The sequence below is a fragment of the Grus americana genome, chromosome 6, assembly GCF_028858705.1.
Source record: "Grus americana isolate bGruAme1 chromosome 6, bGruAme1.mat, whole genome shotgun sequence".
NCBI lineage: Eukaryota > Metazoa > Chordata > Aves > Gruiformes > Gruidae > Grus > Grus americana.
In genome coordinates, this window is record NC_072857.1 from 2984136 (window position 1) to 3002669 (window position 18534).

At 40.2% G+C, this 18534-nt stretch overlaps 1 protein-coding gene across 1 annotated transcript in view; it reads right to left on the minus strand.

The window, feature by feature from the left end:
- The window catches only part of EPC2 (enhancer of polycomb homolog 2), a 47681-nt gene extending 29963 nt beyond the window's left edge, over positions 1–17718 (minus strand). The window contains exons 1-2 of the mRNA XM_054830085.1: positions 17322–17718; positions 199–358 (exon numbers count right to left, since the gene is read on the minus strand). Of these exons, the coding sequence (XP_054686060.1) occupies positions 199–358; positions 17322–17474 (313 nt within the window). The 5' untranslated portion in view covers positions 17475–17718. The remainder of the gene's footprint in view (positions 1–198; positions 359–17321) is intronic.
- Positions 17719–18534: the final 816 nt, after the last annotated feature.

The window sequence follows — 18534 nt, forward strand, 5'->3', positions numbered from 1 at the left end:
TACCATCAGTAGAATGAAGTCTCATTTCACTACAAAAAACTCTTCTAGTTTATTGATCTCCATTTATATAGAACTTTTGAGTTAACAGGCATTCCAGACTCATTCAGCGAGCAAGACAACCCCTCTTCTACTCCCTGCATTTTTGAGTCCTCTCATTTTCTGAATGTTGTAGCAACTTCGACATTTTTTTAAACTTACGTTGAATGTGAATGAACTGCTTTGGTTGCTTAAACTCTCCTTTATACAAACGATTGTAATAGTTGACATTGCTCTCCGCTTCAGGAACTGGGATAACCATGCTCTCTTTCTTTTCTCTGAAAACTTGTTGTGCTGAGATAGCCCGTTGCAAATGATGTTCCTGCAAGAGGAAATTTTAAGAGTTTGTTTATTTAGGTATCAGTACATAGAAGTGCATAGAAAGACATTAATCCTTTTCTCCTACTGTTTTCCTGGTGTTCCACAGGAAACCCAGATAAAAAGAGCTGAGACTTTACTGTATTTTTGAGGACAGCAGGATGCTTGCTTCCAGATTAGTGACAGGAGAAGATGTGTTCTCCATCATTTAGTATACCATGGGGTTCTTAACTTACAGGAATGTTAGAGCTCCAGTGAATGTATGGCAGGACCACAAACAGATGACAATCCCTTCATTCAGACAACAGCACACACCTTCTACCAGACTTGGAAAAATCAAACGTTCAAACTACACAAAATAACCTTAGTAGAAAATCAGGGCTGGTATAAACCAAACACATCAAAACCTGTCATAGAGAAAATTTATGCAAGATCAGTTAACAAATGCGTAGTAAGTCCTTTAAAGTATTATAAGCAACAGATTCAAATCAAAAGAATAGCTAATTTCATCATTCCTGTCTACCCAGCAATTCTCACTGGCTTGCTTTCTTTAGAAGTTCAGCTAGTTAAGAGCACCAGAAAGAATAGTCCTCACAGATTAACACCTGAGCAGCACAGACTCCCTAAACAGGTATCACCACATTTTATTCTTACAGGACAGGACTCAATTGCTACAGAATCATTTCAAGTAAAACAGAGATCACAACAAATGTATTAATTTACAAAGATTTTTTTCACACAGAATTTTATTAGTTAACTCTGTGAAACTCATCTACTGCTGCAAGTTAGCACTAACTTTTCTCTCAAAGATTTTTCATGAATACTTGTGTTAAAGAAAACCAGTACAAATACTGAGTATTCTGATTCATGCTACCATCTCTGTATCATTTCAGTGCAATCTGCAGAACACCTGATACGAACTGACCAGCAACAAGAGAAGCCTGTCTGGCAGACTGTCAGAAGATGGGATGATTTTTGTTACCCCTCTTGCTGTCTCCCTCCCTGAGCCAGGGGCTGGCAGCTGTACAGTCTATGTGTAAGCTTCAGACCCTCCAGTGCAGTTTCCTTATTTAAACCATTGCAAAAACATCTCACACTAAGACTCCAAATGGCTAAGTTGGCACATGCTGCCTTCTGTGAGTCCAGTAAAGAGGAAGAGTGGTAGACTTCACTAGAACAAGATCTTAAATCACCACAGCCATTTACTTGGGAAAGTTAAGTTATGAACTGGCCATTCATGCAAGTCGAATATAAAACAAGCAAACTGCAGTCTCCAAGCAGATTAACTACTAGTCTCCAGCAGAACCAGGAGCCTGAAAGTTTCGTTCTCTTTTGACTGTTGCCCCCCACCACAGAGTTCTTGCCTCCAGCTTCCAAAATTTGAGGGAAGGGAGGAAGACACAGCACAGTATCAACCTGAAATCAATGCTGAGCTGTCATAGATCTATGCAACCCTACCTTGCTTATTCCAGGGGCTTCAAGTTATCCTCTAGCAATTCTCGCACACCTGACTGCTGGAAAGAGCATTTGCTCCAAACAGAAAAAACAAATCCAAAACCAACACAACAAAAAACTCTGTTATGTTGTCTCCTCCTTTGGTTCTCTGGGATACCCCTCCCCTGGATTAACACTGGTGACTAACCAGCCTCACAAGAGGTCAGGCATCACCACCACAAACAGAAGAACCAGCCAGCGTTTTGATAACTACATTGCAATGCAGTCTCACAGACACGGTGGTCTTGCACACAGAGATTCTGTGCTGCACGCTTAGTAAGCTCGCTCAAGAACAAGATTTCTTCCTCTAATTCTAACATTATTTTAAAAAAGGTAGCAAATAAAAACAAATCTTTAAAAGTATTTAAATTATATTAAATAACTTATACCCTCTTAAATATTAAGATCTCACAGAAACACAAATAATGTAATTTCTGCAAAATTAGAATATAACAAATCAGTGACTGGAAGAGCAGCTTGGGGAATCTCCTGGAGCAGATGAAGCAACATTAAATCAAACTATCAGGCTCCCAAGTGAATGCTATTAGAATTAAGACAAGCATGCAATCAAATATCTGGTGTGATCTGCTTGAGTTACTACATACTGAGTAAATCTGTCACTTCACCATTAAAACGCATCTTTGAGAGCTTCACAGCACTGAGTAGGTAATTCAACTAAAATAAAATTTGTTTCAATATTGTGTTGCTTTCAACTGATGTCCCTAGAGTTCTCCTAACAGTTGACACCACAGTACACAGGAGCTCCACAGGAACACTGTTACCTGCCCAACTCCCACTTGAAGATTATTATCTACACCACCAGATCGGTCACCTGTGACTTTTTCAAGTCCTGAAAACCTCCGTTTTCCACAGCCCCTCTAAGTAACCTGTTTCAGTGACATACTAACCCTCTTTTGCCAGAAGTAACAAGCAGTTCTCTCACCCTCTCCTCAGAGTAGCTTTTAGCCACCAAGATTACCTTCCAGTTTCTCAACATCTTTGAGAAATCTGGGGAAAGCAGAGTAACAGGAAAGAACATTCCAAGGGCAGCCTCACTACTGACAAGTGGAGGAGCATCATAACTTTCAGAAAAAGTAGTGAAAAAGGACAGACAGCAACCAAAATTCAAAGCATCTTTTGGCTCCACAGCCCATTAAACAGTGCAGATGAGCAATTCAGATTCTCAGTTTTTGGAATACTGCTAGTAAGCATACAAAGAGTTCCCAAGGAATATCTGACAATGGGTGTTAGTACTCACTTTACTATAAAAAGCCTTCAAGCATAACACAGCTTTGAAACAGAAAAGTCTTAACAGTATTACTGTCACTCAAACAGTGGATCTTCAAGAGACAGATAAACCGTGTAATTTTTAAAATCAGGGGGAAAAAACCCCCCTATCTTTCTGCTGAACATGACGTTAAATAGAGAAGTTTTAATTCCTGAAACAGTTCTGTTTAAACTCTGAAGACTTTTATATGAAAATTGGTTTAATTAAATGACTTTATTAAACCTGAAAAAGCATTTTTAAAGGTAAATTAACTGGCATACCAATACATCTTTTTGTCTATTTTTCACCTTTTCCTATGGTTTTGAAAGACATACACCATATTTTAACTTGTACTTCCTTCTGAAGTAGGAGAGGTAAAAAGATCTCTCATAAAATAACTGAACATTAGAGAAAACAGCAATGATAGCAAACAGAACATGGTGCCATGGGAATAAAAAGGAGTATCTGTCAAAAGAGTTATTACCCACTAATTCCTTAAAAAGCACATCCAAACCTTTCTCACTAGTATGGCAAAAAATTTCAAACAGATGCAGCTTAGATAGTCCTATTTTTTCAACTGACAGCATAACAGAATTAGAAATATCTGTGTTTTACATATACTAAACTGCTGCTTTAGCATATTTGTGCATTAAACCAAAATTGTTCTCAAGTGAAACATCCATCTCTCTAGATGCACTTTAGCCATGCAGGTACCTTCGCTGTACAATCAACATACTGACAACAGTTTACAGCAAATTGCTCAAGTCACTGGCTTTATATAATCCAGTAAGTTTTCCTTGGTGCAGACAGCCTGTCCTGCCAGCATAAACGCACTCACTCTGTGTGGAGTGGCGCAGTCTCACACCCCCTCCTTTGAAGCTCCAATCCAAATGACTTGACAGCCATGCACAACAGGGTTGACAGAGAGAGTATCTGCTCTAGTCCAGAACAAGACTTGAAATCATGCCTCTGAACCCATACTGAGAGACTGCAATCCTTGCTTTAATTTTTCCTCAGAGGGGAAAACCAAAAAATCCTACACCACCAGTACCTAAAAATACTTAGCTTTGGTTGCACATGTTCAGAACCAGGCTCAAAGTCCAAATAGGAGCAAGGTACCTTCCCTGCTATGTCCTTTCACCCCTGAAGCACCACAGGTTGCATGCTCTTTCTCAACTTTCTATCTGAGAGTTTCTTCACTATGAAAAAGCGTTTGACAATAGCAATAAGTCAACAGGTAATGTTCTCATAAAGATTCTTTTTGTTAAGCTTCAAGGGAAACAGTGATCGATACTGAAACTTATTTTTACCCATGAGAACTATATTTACCAACATACTCCCCTCTATTCCACTGCTGCAAAACAGAGCCCTTGGATCCTACATAGTTTGGGTTTTTTCCTTATCCTTTAAGTTCCCTGTTACCATCACCCTAGTATTCTCTATGAAATAGAATTTACCATACTTTAAATAAACGTTCTAGGTTTTTTGATAATCATGGTTGGAGATGCCTACGATTGAATACCATCTTCACACTGAAAAGCTCATCTGTCTTAATTAGGAAACTCCAACGAGCAATTCCTTATTGGATACAGACATCCTAGAAGACAAACCTTTAGGACTAAAACATAGCTGTTCCTTTCTTCATTCCTTAAAACCCCACCATACAAGCAATGCTACAACTCTTCAAAAAGTTATTTCACCACTTTTATTCACTTACCAATATTTACATTTACCCTGTGAGGTACAAAGTAATGAAACATAGTACAGTTTACTGTGACACTATTTAAGAAAAGAATTTCCTCTTTGCCAGTCCTCTCACAATAGAGCTTCAGGTCACACAATTTACATTAGATATCTGCAACACCGCAGACTTAAATGAAAGAAATATCTTGACAGATGTTACCAAGACTTAAGGGAAACAAAACATAACATACCACAGCTTAACTGTTAAAATCAACTCTCTTAAGATAGATGGCTTTAACTCCACAGCACTCCACTGTAAGTACAATAAAGGAGAAAAGTGAGTTTATTAACTGCTTTACCTACTCGAAATAAGGTATTTCTCAGACAACCTAGTCAGCCTTCCACTCTACCTGCAATCAAGAATAGAAAGCAAAGCAAACAAGGAAAACTTACTAAAACCAAGAGATCCTATTTGCTTAACATTACAAATTAATTGACATTTTTATAACTTGAATGTATTTCCTATTTAATACAGAGATTCAGAAACAAAAAGTATAGAGTTTTAATCTGAAACATGCAGACTCATCTTGCGAAGCCTCAACCACAGCTAGTAACAAGACTTACAAAAAAAAAAAAGTACCGTGGAGCTCAAAAGCTACTTTGATCAAAAGCCTCTCCCCCCTTCTAAAACCACAGCCCAACCTACTCCCTCTTTGCAAACCCCTCCCCAGTTTTTTTTTTTTTATAAAAATTTCTGGTTTTTTAATAAATATTTCCAAGTCAAAAATGTAAACTCAAGCACCATCTTTTGTTTTCTTCTGTGGTTAACCCTTCCAATCCTTAACTGCCAGAAAAAACATGGCTAATGAATATTTATCTTCCTCAGTGCAGAAAGAGCTTGGTATTTTCTAACAAGAAAGATTCATTTGTCTCCACAATACCAACATGATGAACCTTTTCTTGAGCTGCTAGTAGCTTACTGGCAAAGTGGGTTTTAGGTTTTTTTATTTTATTTTTTTAAAGGAGATTGCCAACTTAGTCTAAACAAAATGATGACCAATTATCTGAAGTATGACTGACTTCTTGCTCTAATGTTATCATAACTGAAAGTGGATCTAAGCAGCTGAAAGGCTTAAGAGGGAAAAAGTAAAATAAAAAGATACCTACAGAGCTGTTTTCCTTTCTTTCCCCTCCCTCTGTCCTGGGACTGAAAACAGTTAACTGAAATAAGGAGCCACATATAGAGCGGGAAACCTGTCTGTGCCCCACAGCAATTTTTACCCTTGAGACAGCAATGAGTAGCTTAGGAGAAACTCATTGCTTCATTTCCAAGTTATTTTGAAAAGCAAACATTTTAGTGAATTAGCAAAGCTGATCATATATTATTTTCTACTGATCCAATGAAGAACTAATCTATTCAGCAATCATATGTTTCCTTTTGCCACATGGTGTCCCCTTAAAAGGTTATATTAGTTATGAAGTAATGCAGAGAGCTGGGCAACAACAAACATTCACATACTAAGTTCAAACCAGCACACTCAGAGCAAAGCTGCTGTGTATGACTGAAAGCTCTCTCAGTTTCCCTAAGGGGTTTCTGACTCTCAGTGGAAGGAAGCTCAAGAAAACCCACAAGCAGCAGGAGAAGGTGCTGTGTAAGGCCCTCTCTACAAGCAGAAGGGCTCACGGAACCACTTCTCAGTTTCACTTTTGGCCATATCATGTTTTTCCAATATGACAACCCCCACCCTTTTTTAAAAAAAAAAAAAAATCACAAGAACCACTTGTCACACGCTTGCCTTCCATACTGCCAAATTATGACTACAGGGCAAAAAATGCACTAATAGTAGGCTGCTGTTACAGATGACTCAAGGAAGCAGCAAAGTGAACCAAACTGTACTACTCCATCCTAAAAATTCACGGAACTCCCTAGAACAGGTAAGATTATTATTATTTAGCTATTCTAAAGTCACTCCATTATTTCAGAAGTGAATGAACTCAAATGTCAACAGAAAAAACAAACAAATCACTTTTCTGTCACTTTCTTCCCTTTTCTACTTCTTAAACAATTGCAATTTCAAAGCAATGCTAGTGCTCTCTAAAAAACAAAGACAAGTCATTCTGTGAGTACTCTACATACAAATCATCTGATTACAGGTAAGTCACCTGAATGTTATCTCAAGAATGCTGATGTCGGCTGAAGCAATACAACAGAAGAGCCACCAAAAAACACCTGAGCCTGACATCCTTGGATGGCACTTAGTGTCTAGATAGATAGGCGCACATAGACGCTGTATATCTAAGTGAAGAAAATCCAATTTGGACGAAAAAATACCAAAAAATTCCTTCATTTCCTCTCTGGCAGTCTGGCTAAAGCCAATTTAAGCACTATATAGCAACTACAGAATGGAAATTAGCCCATGAGACACTGATGGAGGTACTGGAGGTATCATCAGTCTGAGATGACCAGAGAATAATCACAATCATTTTTCTGTTTCTTTAGTTAACCTTGCAGCACAAAACCACCCCACAAAATAAAAATCTCTACATACATTTAACGCTGAAAAAGCAAGAGATGCAATTTCAATCATCCTGTGCAATAGTGGACAGGAAACAATTGTGAGACATGCCAAATATTACCCTACTAAGTGGGACAGCAGTAATGTATGAGAAGATGAGCAATCTCTCATTCCTATAATGATTTTTTGCTATTTACGAACATATTGACACAAAACTGTCACTGTTTATGAAACATCAAAAGCACCCCTACAGCACTATATTTTAATGCTACAATTAATTATACAAGTTTCCAGTCTGCCAAAACTTGAATACAAGTTATTAAAAACAGAATTATTGTTATAGCATAACAATTAAATTGAATTATTAAAAATTCCTTTTGGAAAATCTAAATATGGTACCTTATGAGAAATGTATGTTTCCTGAAAAGCAGGACCTTTTCCCCCCCCAGGATGCCTTTGCATGACCTTAAGAGAAAATTGTTACAAGTACTGCAACATGTAGTCAAAAGACATAGAAAGCAGTCTTCAGCTAGCTCCTTGTGATACATTTGTATCATTCACCAGGTAACAAATGAAACCTTACAAAGAAAATTGTTAACAAATTGCATTTGAGGAATTCCTTTTTATTTTCTCTACAGTTTGCTTCAATTAGCATAACTTGATTGTCCCAAGTCAAACAGGGATGGAAAGACGTATATCTACATATATAAATATTCTCTCTTATTTTTAATGTAATTAAACCCACAATGTATTTTAAAAGGCTGAGATTCCACGACAACTAGTTTTCCTCTTTATTAAGTACAGTAGCATAGCCACAATCTGAACTCAGCTTGATTCCTGGCTCCAATGCCATCAAGACCTTCACATGCCCACGAGTCACAAAACTGCGCTCCTTGCAGAGGAGAGGAGGGAGATTCACCAGGAGGAAAGACTGGAAATTCTCCAACTGAAGCTGGTAACTGCTCCCCACGGGACCTGTCTCGCTGCTGGGAGGCCACAAGGACCTGGAAAGGCTGTGCAGTGGCGGCTGCTGCCTCACTTCATCCCACAATTAGAGATTTGCATTACCCAACAACTTCATAACAACATGCGGCATCTGGTCCCAGCACAGAAACCTGGCTTGAAGCTACTCAATGTGGCTAAGATGTCTGAGGCTACTTGCTCTACGATATTTGTTAGCAAAGAAACTGAGTTATATTAAAGGACAAAGACATGCACTAAAAATAAGTTCCTGTGGTCCAGGTAACTTCCTGCCTTTAGCACTGAAGTTACCAAGAGTCTGGGTACCAAACGAGCCCAGTAATTTCATCTTCATCAGCAATGCAATCCCCTGGAAAGTTTCAGGAATAACTTTCACATTGAAGAAGTTGCTTACAGTACCTCTCCCTCTTACTGCACTACGTATTTAATCTTCTGACTTGTGCGTAACATTTTCTTTCCACAAGTAAGAGCCAAAGTTCATATTATGGATTTTTATTTAACTGAGATACACACACCAATACCAAGGAATTTGTATTTTACAGACTGTTTAAAACAAATGTCCTCACCAAAGTGATGAAGCCTGGAGTGCTGAAGACCTGACAAACAAAACAGAAATCCATCATATTATAATAAAAAAAGACACCAGAGATTGGTTCTAAAGTTAGGTCAACTTAGGAAAAGGTTTAAAAAAAATTAATACACCAATGCAAATACAGTAATTGGTAGTAATAAAACCTACAAAATTCCATTTTAACTCAAGAAACATATATATGATTTTTTTAACTTTCTGTAATAACAGTGTCTTATTTATCTAGTCATTGGATACCACTGCAAGACATCCAGTATTTTGTTTATATTTAAGTTTAGCACAGGGAAATCAGACATTACGAGGACACTTCACAGTAGAAAAAGGTTTTGTTATGCAACTCAAACTGGTCAAGCTGATTAAAAGTGTGCCATAGAAATGGCAGAAAACTAAAAAAACCCTAAATTATAAATTAAAATGTAAACAACAGAAAACAACTAGGGAAAAGGGGGCAGGAAACACTTCTAAATATGGCTAAGAATTGATATGTACATGAATTACTTTGTGTCACAGGGGACATGGTAAGATCAAATGGAGAAAACAGTAGTTCATTGATATGGAAAACTGATGGAAAAATTACTTTAAACTGGAGAACAGTCTCACAAGGCAAGCTGTGTAAGCCCTAACCTCTCGCAATTTAAGATGACACAAGCATGAGAAAATACCTCACAGAGAAAAATTCTACTGAAGTAGACATGTTAGTGAGGTGTACAGCACAGCAAACTTCAGGGACCAGAAACAACTCTATTAGAGAAAAGCAACCCAGTTCGGTCCTCACGCATTTACCAGTGGGGAATGACTTCTTTCTTTGCCAAGTAACTTATTTGAGAGGATACAAGTCTGCTATCAGCTCACCTACTCTTTCCTCTCTGATGCATGCATTTAAAATAATAACAGAGCAAAGGCATATTTCTATCTAATAAAGTCTGAGATTCTTACTCTAGGTATTTACTTGTTGGCTTATTTCTGAAGAAATAAAGATTTTTTTTTAAAAAAAAATCAGAATCAGGTGCGGTAATCTCTCCTTTTACCTTAAAGGATTAGGTATTTTATTGGTGTAAATGTATTAATCACGATTAGAAATGCACCAAAGTAAATTGGGAAAAATAAGAACTCAGAATTTTTTTTTTATTTTTTTTTTTTTCTTTCTGCAAACTTCTGTTCCCTTATATTTAGAGCAGTTCTGTTATGGACAGGGACAGTATTTTAACCCAACACCTTCAGTCATGCTATATAGTGATTATTATATATTAGCAAGAAGGAATTTGCAAAATGGATTAAAACCAAAACTTCAAAATAGTATATTCCAAAATACTTCATCTCTTTAACTAAGAACTAGTCAACATTAAATGCAAAATTATAACAGTCTATATTGATATTTTTAGCTTCATAAAATTATTCTCTCTACTTCTTACTCCTTTTCATACACAGTAATTCAGTTCTGGTTCAGTTCTTGTTACACAAATTTCAGTTCTACAATAAATCTTCACCACCAATGGCTTTTGGGACACCTAAGGTTTAACCCTAATTTTGTTTATGTAAATATTAAATGTGTTATTTATATTTTAAAAAGTTGAACAGTTAGAACAATAAATATGCTAAAGCATGTAACTGTAAAGTAAGTATAAACAAGGCATAGTTTATTAGCTTTGTCAGCAAAATAAATTACAAATAACCTTCTGAATGACTCGCACCAATCAAAATTATCTTTCTTATTAATCTTGATTTTAATTATCTTTCATATAAGCAGATCTAATGTCTGTTGATCTAAATTATTCAAACGGGACATCTCAACTGATCTCAATCAACGCAGAAATTGTACAAAGCTGACTACTGCTCAATTTTGCCAAGCAGGAGCAACAGGAAATCTGGCACCATGCAATCCAAAGCACAACTGAAGCTGCCCAAGGTATTTCTTTCCAAGGTTTTCTTAAATTGAAAGAAAAGGAAAAATTGCTACCTACATTTGAGACGTTCCAGAGCTGAGCAACAGAGCACAGAGAAGCAGATTTCAAAATGTTCTCCTAAACTTTCATCATAGAATTACACCTCATCCTGAGGAAACCAACCTATAAGGGAAAGTTCCTGCATAATGAACCAGGGTGTGACTCTAAATTAGCATCCATACAGATACCATTGTTCTCCACTAAGGACTCAGGCACCCAAACAAGTCAGGACCAATTTCACAGGCCAGTGTTAACTGACCCACGCATACAACACTAGCCTGCAGCAAAAACGCAACTTTATCTAAATTAAGAGTGTGGTTTTAAGATACGGCTGAACCCATCTAACCTCAGGATGACACTAAAAGTGTAGTAGTCTCATGCTTCTCCATTTCCAAGCCTTCTATCCCCACATGCTCCTACCACTTCTCATAAAACTACAGGATGTTCATCTTTTCCATGGTGGGCTTCCACCTCACATTATTGAGTCAGAAGAGCCTCAGTACTCTGAAAAGCAGATCATCCCTCCCAGCTGCAGACCACAGCTACTCTGGCTCAGCCATATCTTAAAAGCACACTCCAAGATAAATTACATGACATTTGTCACAGGCTAAGCCTATACTCACACATAGTTGTTACAGGTTAGCTGATAGGTGTTAATGTGATAAACCCTAATAAACTGATAGTGAGTTTGAGACTTAAGAGCAAATCTTTGTGTTGGTTTAACTTCTGCCACATAAATACAGCCAGAACAAATTAAAACAAAAGCTACTCAGTTTAACAGTTCACCAGTTAACAATGCTCAGCTACTCTAGCATTTAGATGGGGTCCCCATTCATCAACAGTTTATTTTCATCCCCAGTGCAGTGTCAAGCTAACACAACCCAACCTACTTAGTGTTTGACATACTATTATCAAATGGGACGTTAAAAAATGCCAGCAGTGGTCTGAAAGGATGCGTCTGTAAGGATGCGTCTGTTAGCTACAAAAGTATTTTGCAGGTGAAAGCACAGGAAGGACAGAGGATCACAGCTGAAAACGGAAATAATGGCTGGGAAATGGAGCTGAAACGTGCACTTGGGAGGAACATCACTGCGTGATGCAATGGATCTCAAAGAGAGGGAGACAAACACAGGACCTAAAGGCAGGGGAAGAGGTCTTATAAGCAGAACTGAAGTTTAAAATTCCATGAATGAAGATTACAACACAGCATTATGCTACCTACTACCAAACACACTTAGGTAATCCCAGCAGTCTCCAAACATACCCAAAATATGGAAATAAAGGTGCCGAACTCAAACTGAGAAATAAACTTCTACTGGGAATTACATTTCCCCAACACAAAAGCCAGTTGATTCTAATCAAACAATCCCCATTTCTTTCCTAAGGAAAGAATGTCTTGATTTCACCTACTGTTGCATGGAAGTACAATCTTTTGAGTTTCTCACTTTGACTTTCATAAAGTATTTTTGAGGGATTTTTCTTTCACAGAATATTTGCATGGTTTGAACTAAAGTTATCCTCTATTGACCTTCCATTTTATACAGTGGTGTCCTGACTTCAGGTTATGAATGCACATACGAATCTCAAGTTAGAATAAGTTCTGTCCACATGGGGAGTCATTTATGTACATCTATGCTTTTAAACCTAAACCAGGCAGGTACTTCTGATCAACATCTTAAGTCCTCACAGATTTGATACCTCCCACCTTGGAGATACTCAAAAGCCATCTGGACATGGTCCTGGGCAACAGGCTCCAAGTGGTCCTGCTTGAGCGGGGGGGTGGCCAAGATGACCTCAGGGTCCCTTTCCAACCTCAAGCTTTCTGTGAGAGTCTGTAACACTTGATTGTATTTAAGAACCTTCCTAGAAGCCATGGATGCCAACAGCACAAATGACAACAGAACTTCATCTCTAAAAGAAAATACCATCACCATCATCATGAAATTTAAGCAAATTTTTTAAGACACCTATTGGTTAACAAATATCATTTAGTATAAATAATTATTGCTAAGTTAGGGGGAATAATAATCTATCCATGCTATAAAAGCACTATCTGTAACATTCCCATATATAAAAACAACTTTAAAAGATGTATGCTTCCCAATAAAGATGTGAAAGTGTGTCTGGAGTAGAGGTGGGGTGACTCGAGCAGGAGCAGAAAAACTGTTACACTGAATTCCAAACTCTGAGTTCACTGCAGAAAGCAAGCAGGTAGCATGAGGGCTATCAACACAATTCCAGTAAATAGCATATGTAACCAACATGACTACTTGCCTTTATGTTGGCAATTAGCTGTAATACGTGATCAATTCCATTAGTCTCCTTATAAAAAACCAGCACTATCAGTTAATGCAATGTACAAAAAAAGAGCATAATCTGTAAACTGTGTAACATTTCAGTAACAGACAAAATGGGCAGAAGCAGAGCACCTCTGAAATCCTCAGCCAATACCAGCGTGCTTATGCTCATGCATGCAGGATGAAGCCCCTCCAAGAAAAGATTAAGAAGTGACTATTATTTGATCTCATAAACAGAAATCAGGAAAAAAAAAGTTTAGGCATAAGAATATGTGCAAGAAAATGTGAGTGTGGGACTGGGACATAACTTTTTTTTTTAAAGAGCAAGTGAGCTTTGCCATAAAATTAATGATATCTGTGTGTATGCACATATTTTGAAGTCCTCCTGATTGAACTCTTCCAGTTCGTTTTATCAGCAAAACGATCCAAACAAAAAACCTATGACTTGTGCAAAGTTAATGCTTCCTGCTTTAAAAGGAGAAAGAGTATGCTGCTTCAGAAGCAGCTCCAGGACACTTTCAAAGGCAGGTGCTGAACTGAATGAACTAAAGGATGGAGAGAGTACAAACAGAAGAGAAAGCAAGAAAAAAAATTCTTAATTTAACTACTTCCAACCTGTCAAATACTCAAAATTGAACGTTATATTTAACGACCAGTGAAAGATCATCCTGAGGTGATCACTCAAGGACCGAGAATGAAAGTCACTTTTCATTCGTACTCTGTCAGCATTTCAACAACATTAAACCACGTCCTGAACTTGCTATTCATGCGCTTTTTCCTCTAGAACCTTAGCCTTGTCATGTGATGTCAAACTTAGCCATAAATGAACGTATGTTCAAACAAGAATTTTGAGATGAATGTTCAGATAGCTTTGACCTGGCAATCTAGGTATCATCAGTTACTACCATGCTTTTAGCTTCCTAACAACTCAAGTACGTTTATTTCTGAAAGCCTTCAGCCTGAATTTGCCTCATTATTAAGCATGATTTTTTCCCCCACAACATGCAACTCAACAATCTCCAGTAATATACATTCAAATAAAAAACACATAGTTATGTGATAAGAAACAAAACCAGGGCTTATCTGTTCTGCAACTTCCCCCCTTCTAGCCAAAACAATTAATTAGCATTATGAAATACAACTCTTACTCATCAGAAAAAAAAAAAATGAAATGCTCCTGCTCAGTTTCTGAAGCTCACAAGAGGACATCTTCCTGCTTTTGCTTAATAGTAATCTCTCTCACATGAGTTTAAAAGCAAAACAAAACACAAACCCACACAATTTTCTTCCTCAGGTTTAATTAGGGTAAATTATAAACACTTGCTAACATAAACATGCTACAGACCAGAAGCTCAATTCTTTCACAGCTGGGATCTCCAAGTGAGAAAAATGAGTTGCTGATTTGTAAAATGTTGCAAGTGGAAATAAGTCTCCAAGATACTGAAACAGAAATGGTTCCAACATATTCATTACGATCAAATCAAAAGAAAAGTCAAACAAAGATGCTCATACTGACAAACTGGGCAGTATAATTTTTTTGTAATGGGATGATCAGCAGTGTGTCTTGTTGCCCACTCTGGGACTACAGTGACTGTATGACATTTTAATACACAGTCCAAATAAGTTCAGTAATAGTAGCAGAAATGAGTGATAATCATTAGCCCCACACAGGCTTTAAATCTATGATCCAAATAATACTACTAGTCTAAAATCAAAACAAACAAACAAAAAAACTCCACAAAAACACCACATTAAAAACAAAGGGACCAAAATCTGTATTTTTGTATATACAAAATACCAATCATGACCAAAACAAATCATACGTCTGTAGTAGCAAGACTAGGTTGTAAAGAACAGGTCAGACATGTCAATCTTAACCATTTTAAATCTCACAAATCTGTACATACATAGTTATTTTCAGTGAAAGTCAGACGCGGAAGATTATATTTGACCCCATGCTATACTGTACTACAAGACTTTTCTGATTTCCTCAAGGCTTCACACAGGGTGGCACAGCAGGGACAGCAGCGTACTGGGGCCAGAGTACCATCAGCTTTGTGCCTTTGTACAGCAAATGTAAATCATCAGCCACCCCGATGGTTCAAACACCGTTCACAAGATGCATCCCTGGCCAAAGTCTGGGCTAAAAAAAGGCCTTGAGATGTCAGAAATGACTACGTGGATCTCTCCCCCCACAAAAAAAAAAGTCCCTTTCAAAATACATCAAATCAATCACAACAATATTTGCTATGAATAAAAGCTGTTTAAATATTTCCTAAATATTTAACTACTGTCATCTACAACAGCCTCTCCTAAAAGGACTTCACATACCACTACCACAAAAATTTACATTAAAGAATTATTTGTGCAACACTAGGAAAAGGGCTACTCCATTAATGAAACTGTCACTACAGAGCAATAATCTAAACAATCTATTAATAGTACAGTTAATAATCTTGTTTGGCTGATGTGTCTACCACTATGTTTATATATTGCTTCAATGACTATTTCAAGACTACTGCATAACATATCATAGCCACATTTCAGTGCAGAGAAAATAAACTTCATTCTTATTGAAAAGCAATATTTTAGTACAACACTAAAGCAGTTTTACTGAAGTATAAATCTAATCTTCTTCACAATCATTTAAGCAGCACGCAAGCAGCTTGCTTGAACTCTGATAGCAATTTTCCGTTAACAAGTTTATTTAAAACATGACTTATCAAAATAACACAATCATTTTGAAAAATAAACCATATTTTATAAACATTAAATGCAAACACAGCACTGCAAGTAGACTTTAAAGACTGAGAAAACCAAATCACTCTGCAAGATTGCTTTGTTAGTACCACATTGTTGTTGCTTTTAAATATACTCCCAGATTCTACCAGAAATTTATGGGAAGTTTTGATCACAGTGCATTACACATTGTGAAACAATGGGGGAAATAGGGGAAAAAAAAAAAACAAACCAAAAACAAACGCCAAAACCCAAACCCAAACAACTCACAACGGTAAGGCAGAGGATTCCTTTTAATATCAACAGTCAAGTGAGAAAACCAATCAGAGAGGCATGGAGCCTCCTTTGACAGCTGTAACCTCGGAAAAGCCAATCCACACGCATAGAGAACTGGCTGAGGCGGAGACACGGATTCATTGAAGAAATTCTTGAGAGTGCATTTACTATCGGCTCTACATACAAGTACAGACACATCAGGCGACAGCCTATATCTAAGCCTTATACAACTCTAAGGAGCACAAGAGTCAATGTTTAAAGATCAGCGAAACAAACCAGTAGATTCAAACGGCACCAGAACTGTCAGCAAGCATTTTCAAAGTGGTGCCGTCCTACTGCTTGTCAAAAACCCCAGAAACTTATCTTTACCTAAGTGGGTAAAAGCCTTTCCCCCCCTATACCACCACCAGAAGAACAAGCATCACATATCTTTTTTTTTAACGTTTGCTGATTTACTTAGAAGTCATCTAAAAGCCTAATAATGCAATAAGTCCATCTGATGCATCTGACATTTGATGTACACGCAGCACAAAACATCCCTTTTTCAAAAGTACGCGCAGGACGCATACTCGTTACAACTACCGAGAATCCTTCAGGGATTGCAGGGAGCTGCAAAAGCTCTACAAGCCGGAGCTGCTCGCTATCCCCTCCAACCCCCCCTACTCTGCCAGCGCACATGTGGACAATTTGTAGTAAGGAAGCGTCCCGCTTCCTCCGCTGCCCGTCCGTAGAGCCGCCGCAAGGCCGCTACAGCGGGCAGGTACCCCGAGCCGCGCCGCTGCCGCCCCGCTCCTGTTCCCGCTCCCCATGCACAAGGGAAGCGGCAGCAGCAAAGGCACGCTACGCCAACTGCGGCCGCAGCGCTCGCTCGCTCATTCAGAGATGCATCTAGCGCCTTCCTCCTTCTTACGCTAGCGTAAAGGCCTCCCCCAACCCCCCCCCCCCCCCCCACTAATCAAAACACTCGCGAGTCGGGACGCAAAGAAGATGGCGGAGCTGGGCCCGCTTACGGCGTCGGACAGCAGTTTACGCTGCGCTCTTTGCGCAGGGCCCCATAAGAACCGTGCAGCGCTGCGGTGGGGAGCGTGCGTAGTGCGCTTGGTGAATGCCAATGGCCTATTTCCCGTGAGGGGAGGGGGGTGTCTGATAAACAATGGTGCCCCCCCTGCGCGGCTCCCTTACCGATTCCTCCTCTTTCTCCATCCCCGTGGGCATCTGCGGCACAGCCCGGTTGATGGAGACGCAGTCGTTGAGGTCGGGCATGTCCTTGCCGCGGTAGATGGGCAGCGGTTTGGCGGCGTCTAGCGCCCGGGCTCGGAAGGAGAGTTTGCTCATTGTCTCCCCCTCACAATAACACCCCGGGGCCGGGCGGGCGGGGGGGGCCTTCAGTGCGGCCTCGCCGCCGCCTCCCAGCCGCTCCCGCACCCGGCCCGCACCACCATGGAGGGTCCCGCCGCCCCGGAACAGCTCTCCGCGGGGCCGCCCGTAGCTCACAGCGCACGCCCCGCAGCCCTAGATCCGCTCCGGGCTCGCTCGATCCGCTCCCTGCGCCATGGCAAACATGGCGGACATTAACCAAAGCGGCCAGCGATCCCGACAGCCAACGCGAGAGCTCGGCGGGGGGGGGGAGGCCGGGAGGGAGGAGGGAGGAGGGAGGAGAGAGGAGAGGGGCAGCCGCGGTGCGCGCGCAGCCGAGGGCGGGAGGCTGAGGGGGGCGGCGGGGACGCGGCTGTGTGAGGCGGCCGCTGAGGCGAGGCGGGACGGGACGGGACGGGACGGGACGGGACGGTGCCCGCTGAGGGGAGGCCAGACGAGACGGGCCAGAGGGGGGACGGACGACTCGCTGCCCCCGCCGCCCCCCGCTGCGGGCGGAGCACCGGCAGGACGAGGCGGGAGGAGCTTGTGACTGGAAAAAGCGGCGCCGAGGCGGGTGGTGGCTGCGAGCGATGCGCCCTGCCGTCCCCCGCCTCTGCCGGCCGACCCGGAGCCGGTGATGGACACTGAGGGTCACCCCGTGCCGGTGGTGGGAGGCCCGTGTGGTGGCGGCGGCGAGGCGGGAAGGGCGGGCTCCTTCTCTCCGGGGCTGGAGCCCGCATCCCCGGCCCCGCGCTCCTCTCCTCAGCGCACGGTGCGAGCTGATGGCTCGTATCATTGGCTGTTTTGGGATTAAAACGTTTTAGCAGTAAAAACAGCCGCCACGAGAATTAACTTCAGTTATTGTTACAAACCAACACTTAAGAAACAAACTCATACCTGCTCAATTATTGGTTGTTGGTTTTTTTCAAGAGTGATGTCCTCTACTGCTCTCTGCATGCACTGAGCCTCAAAGAGCGGCTGAAGTTCTGCCTACTGCAAAATAAGGTGCTTCTGACGCACAGAACTTTATGTTAAAGAC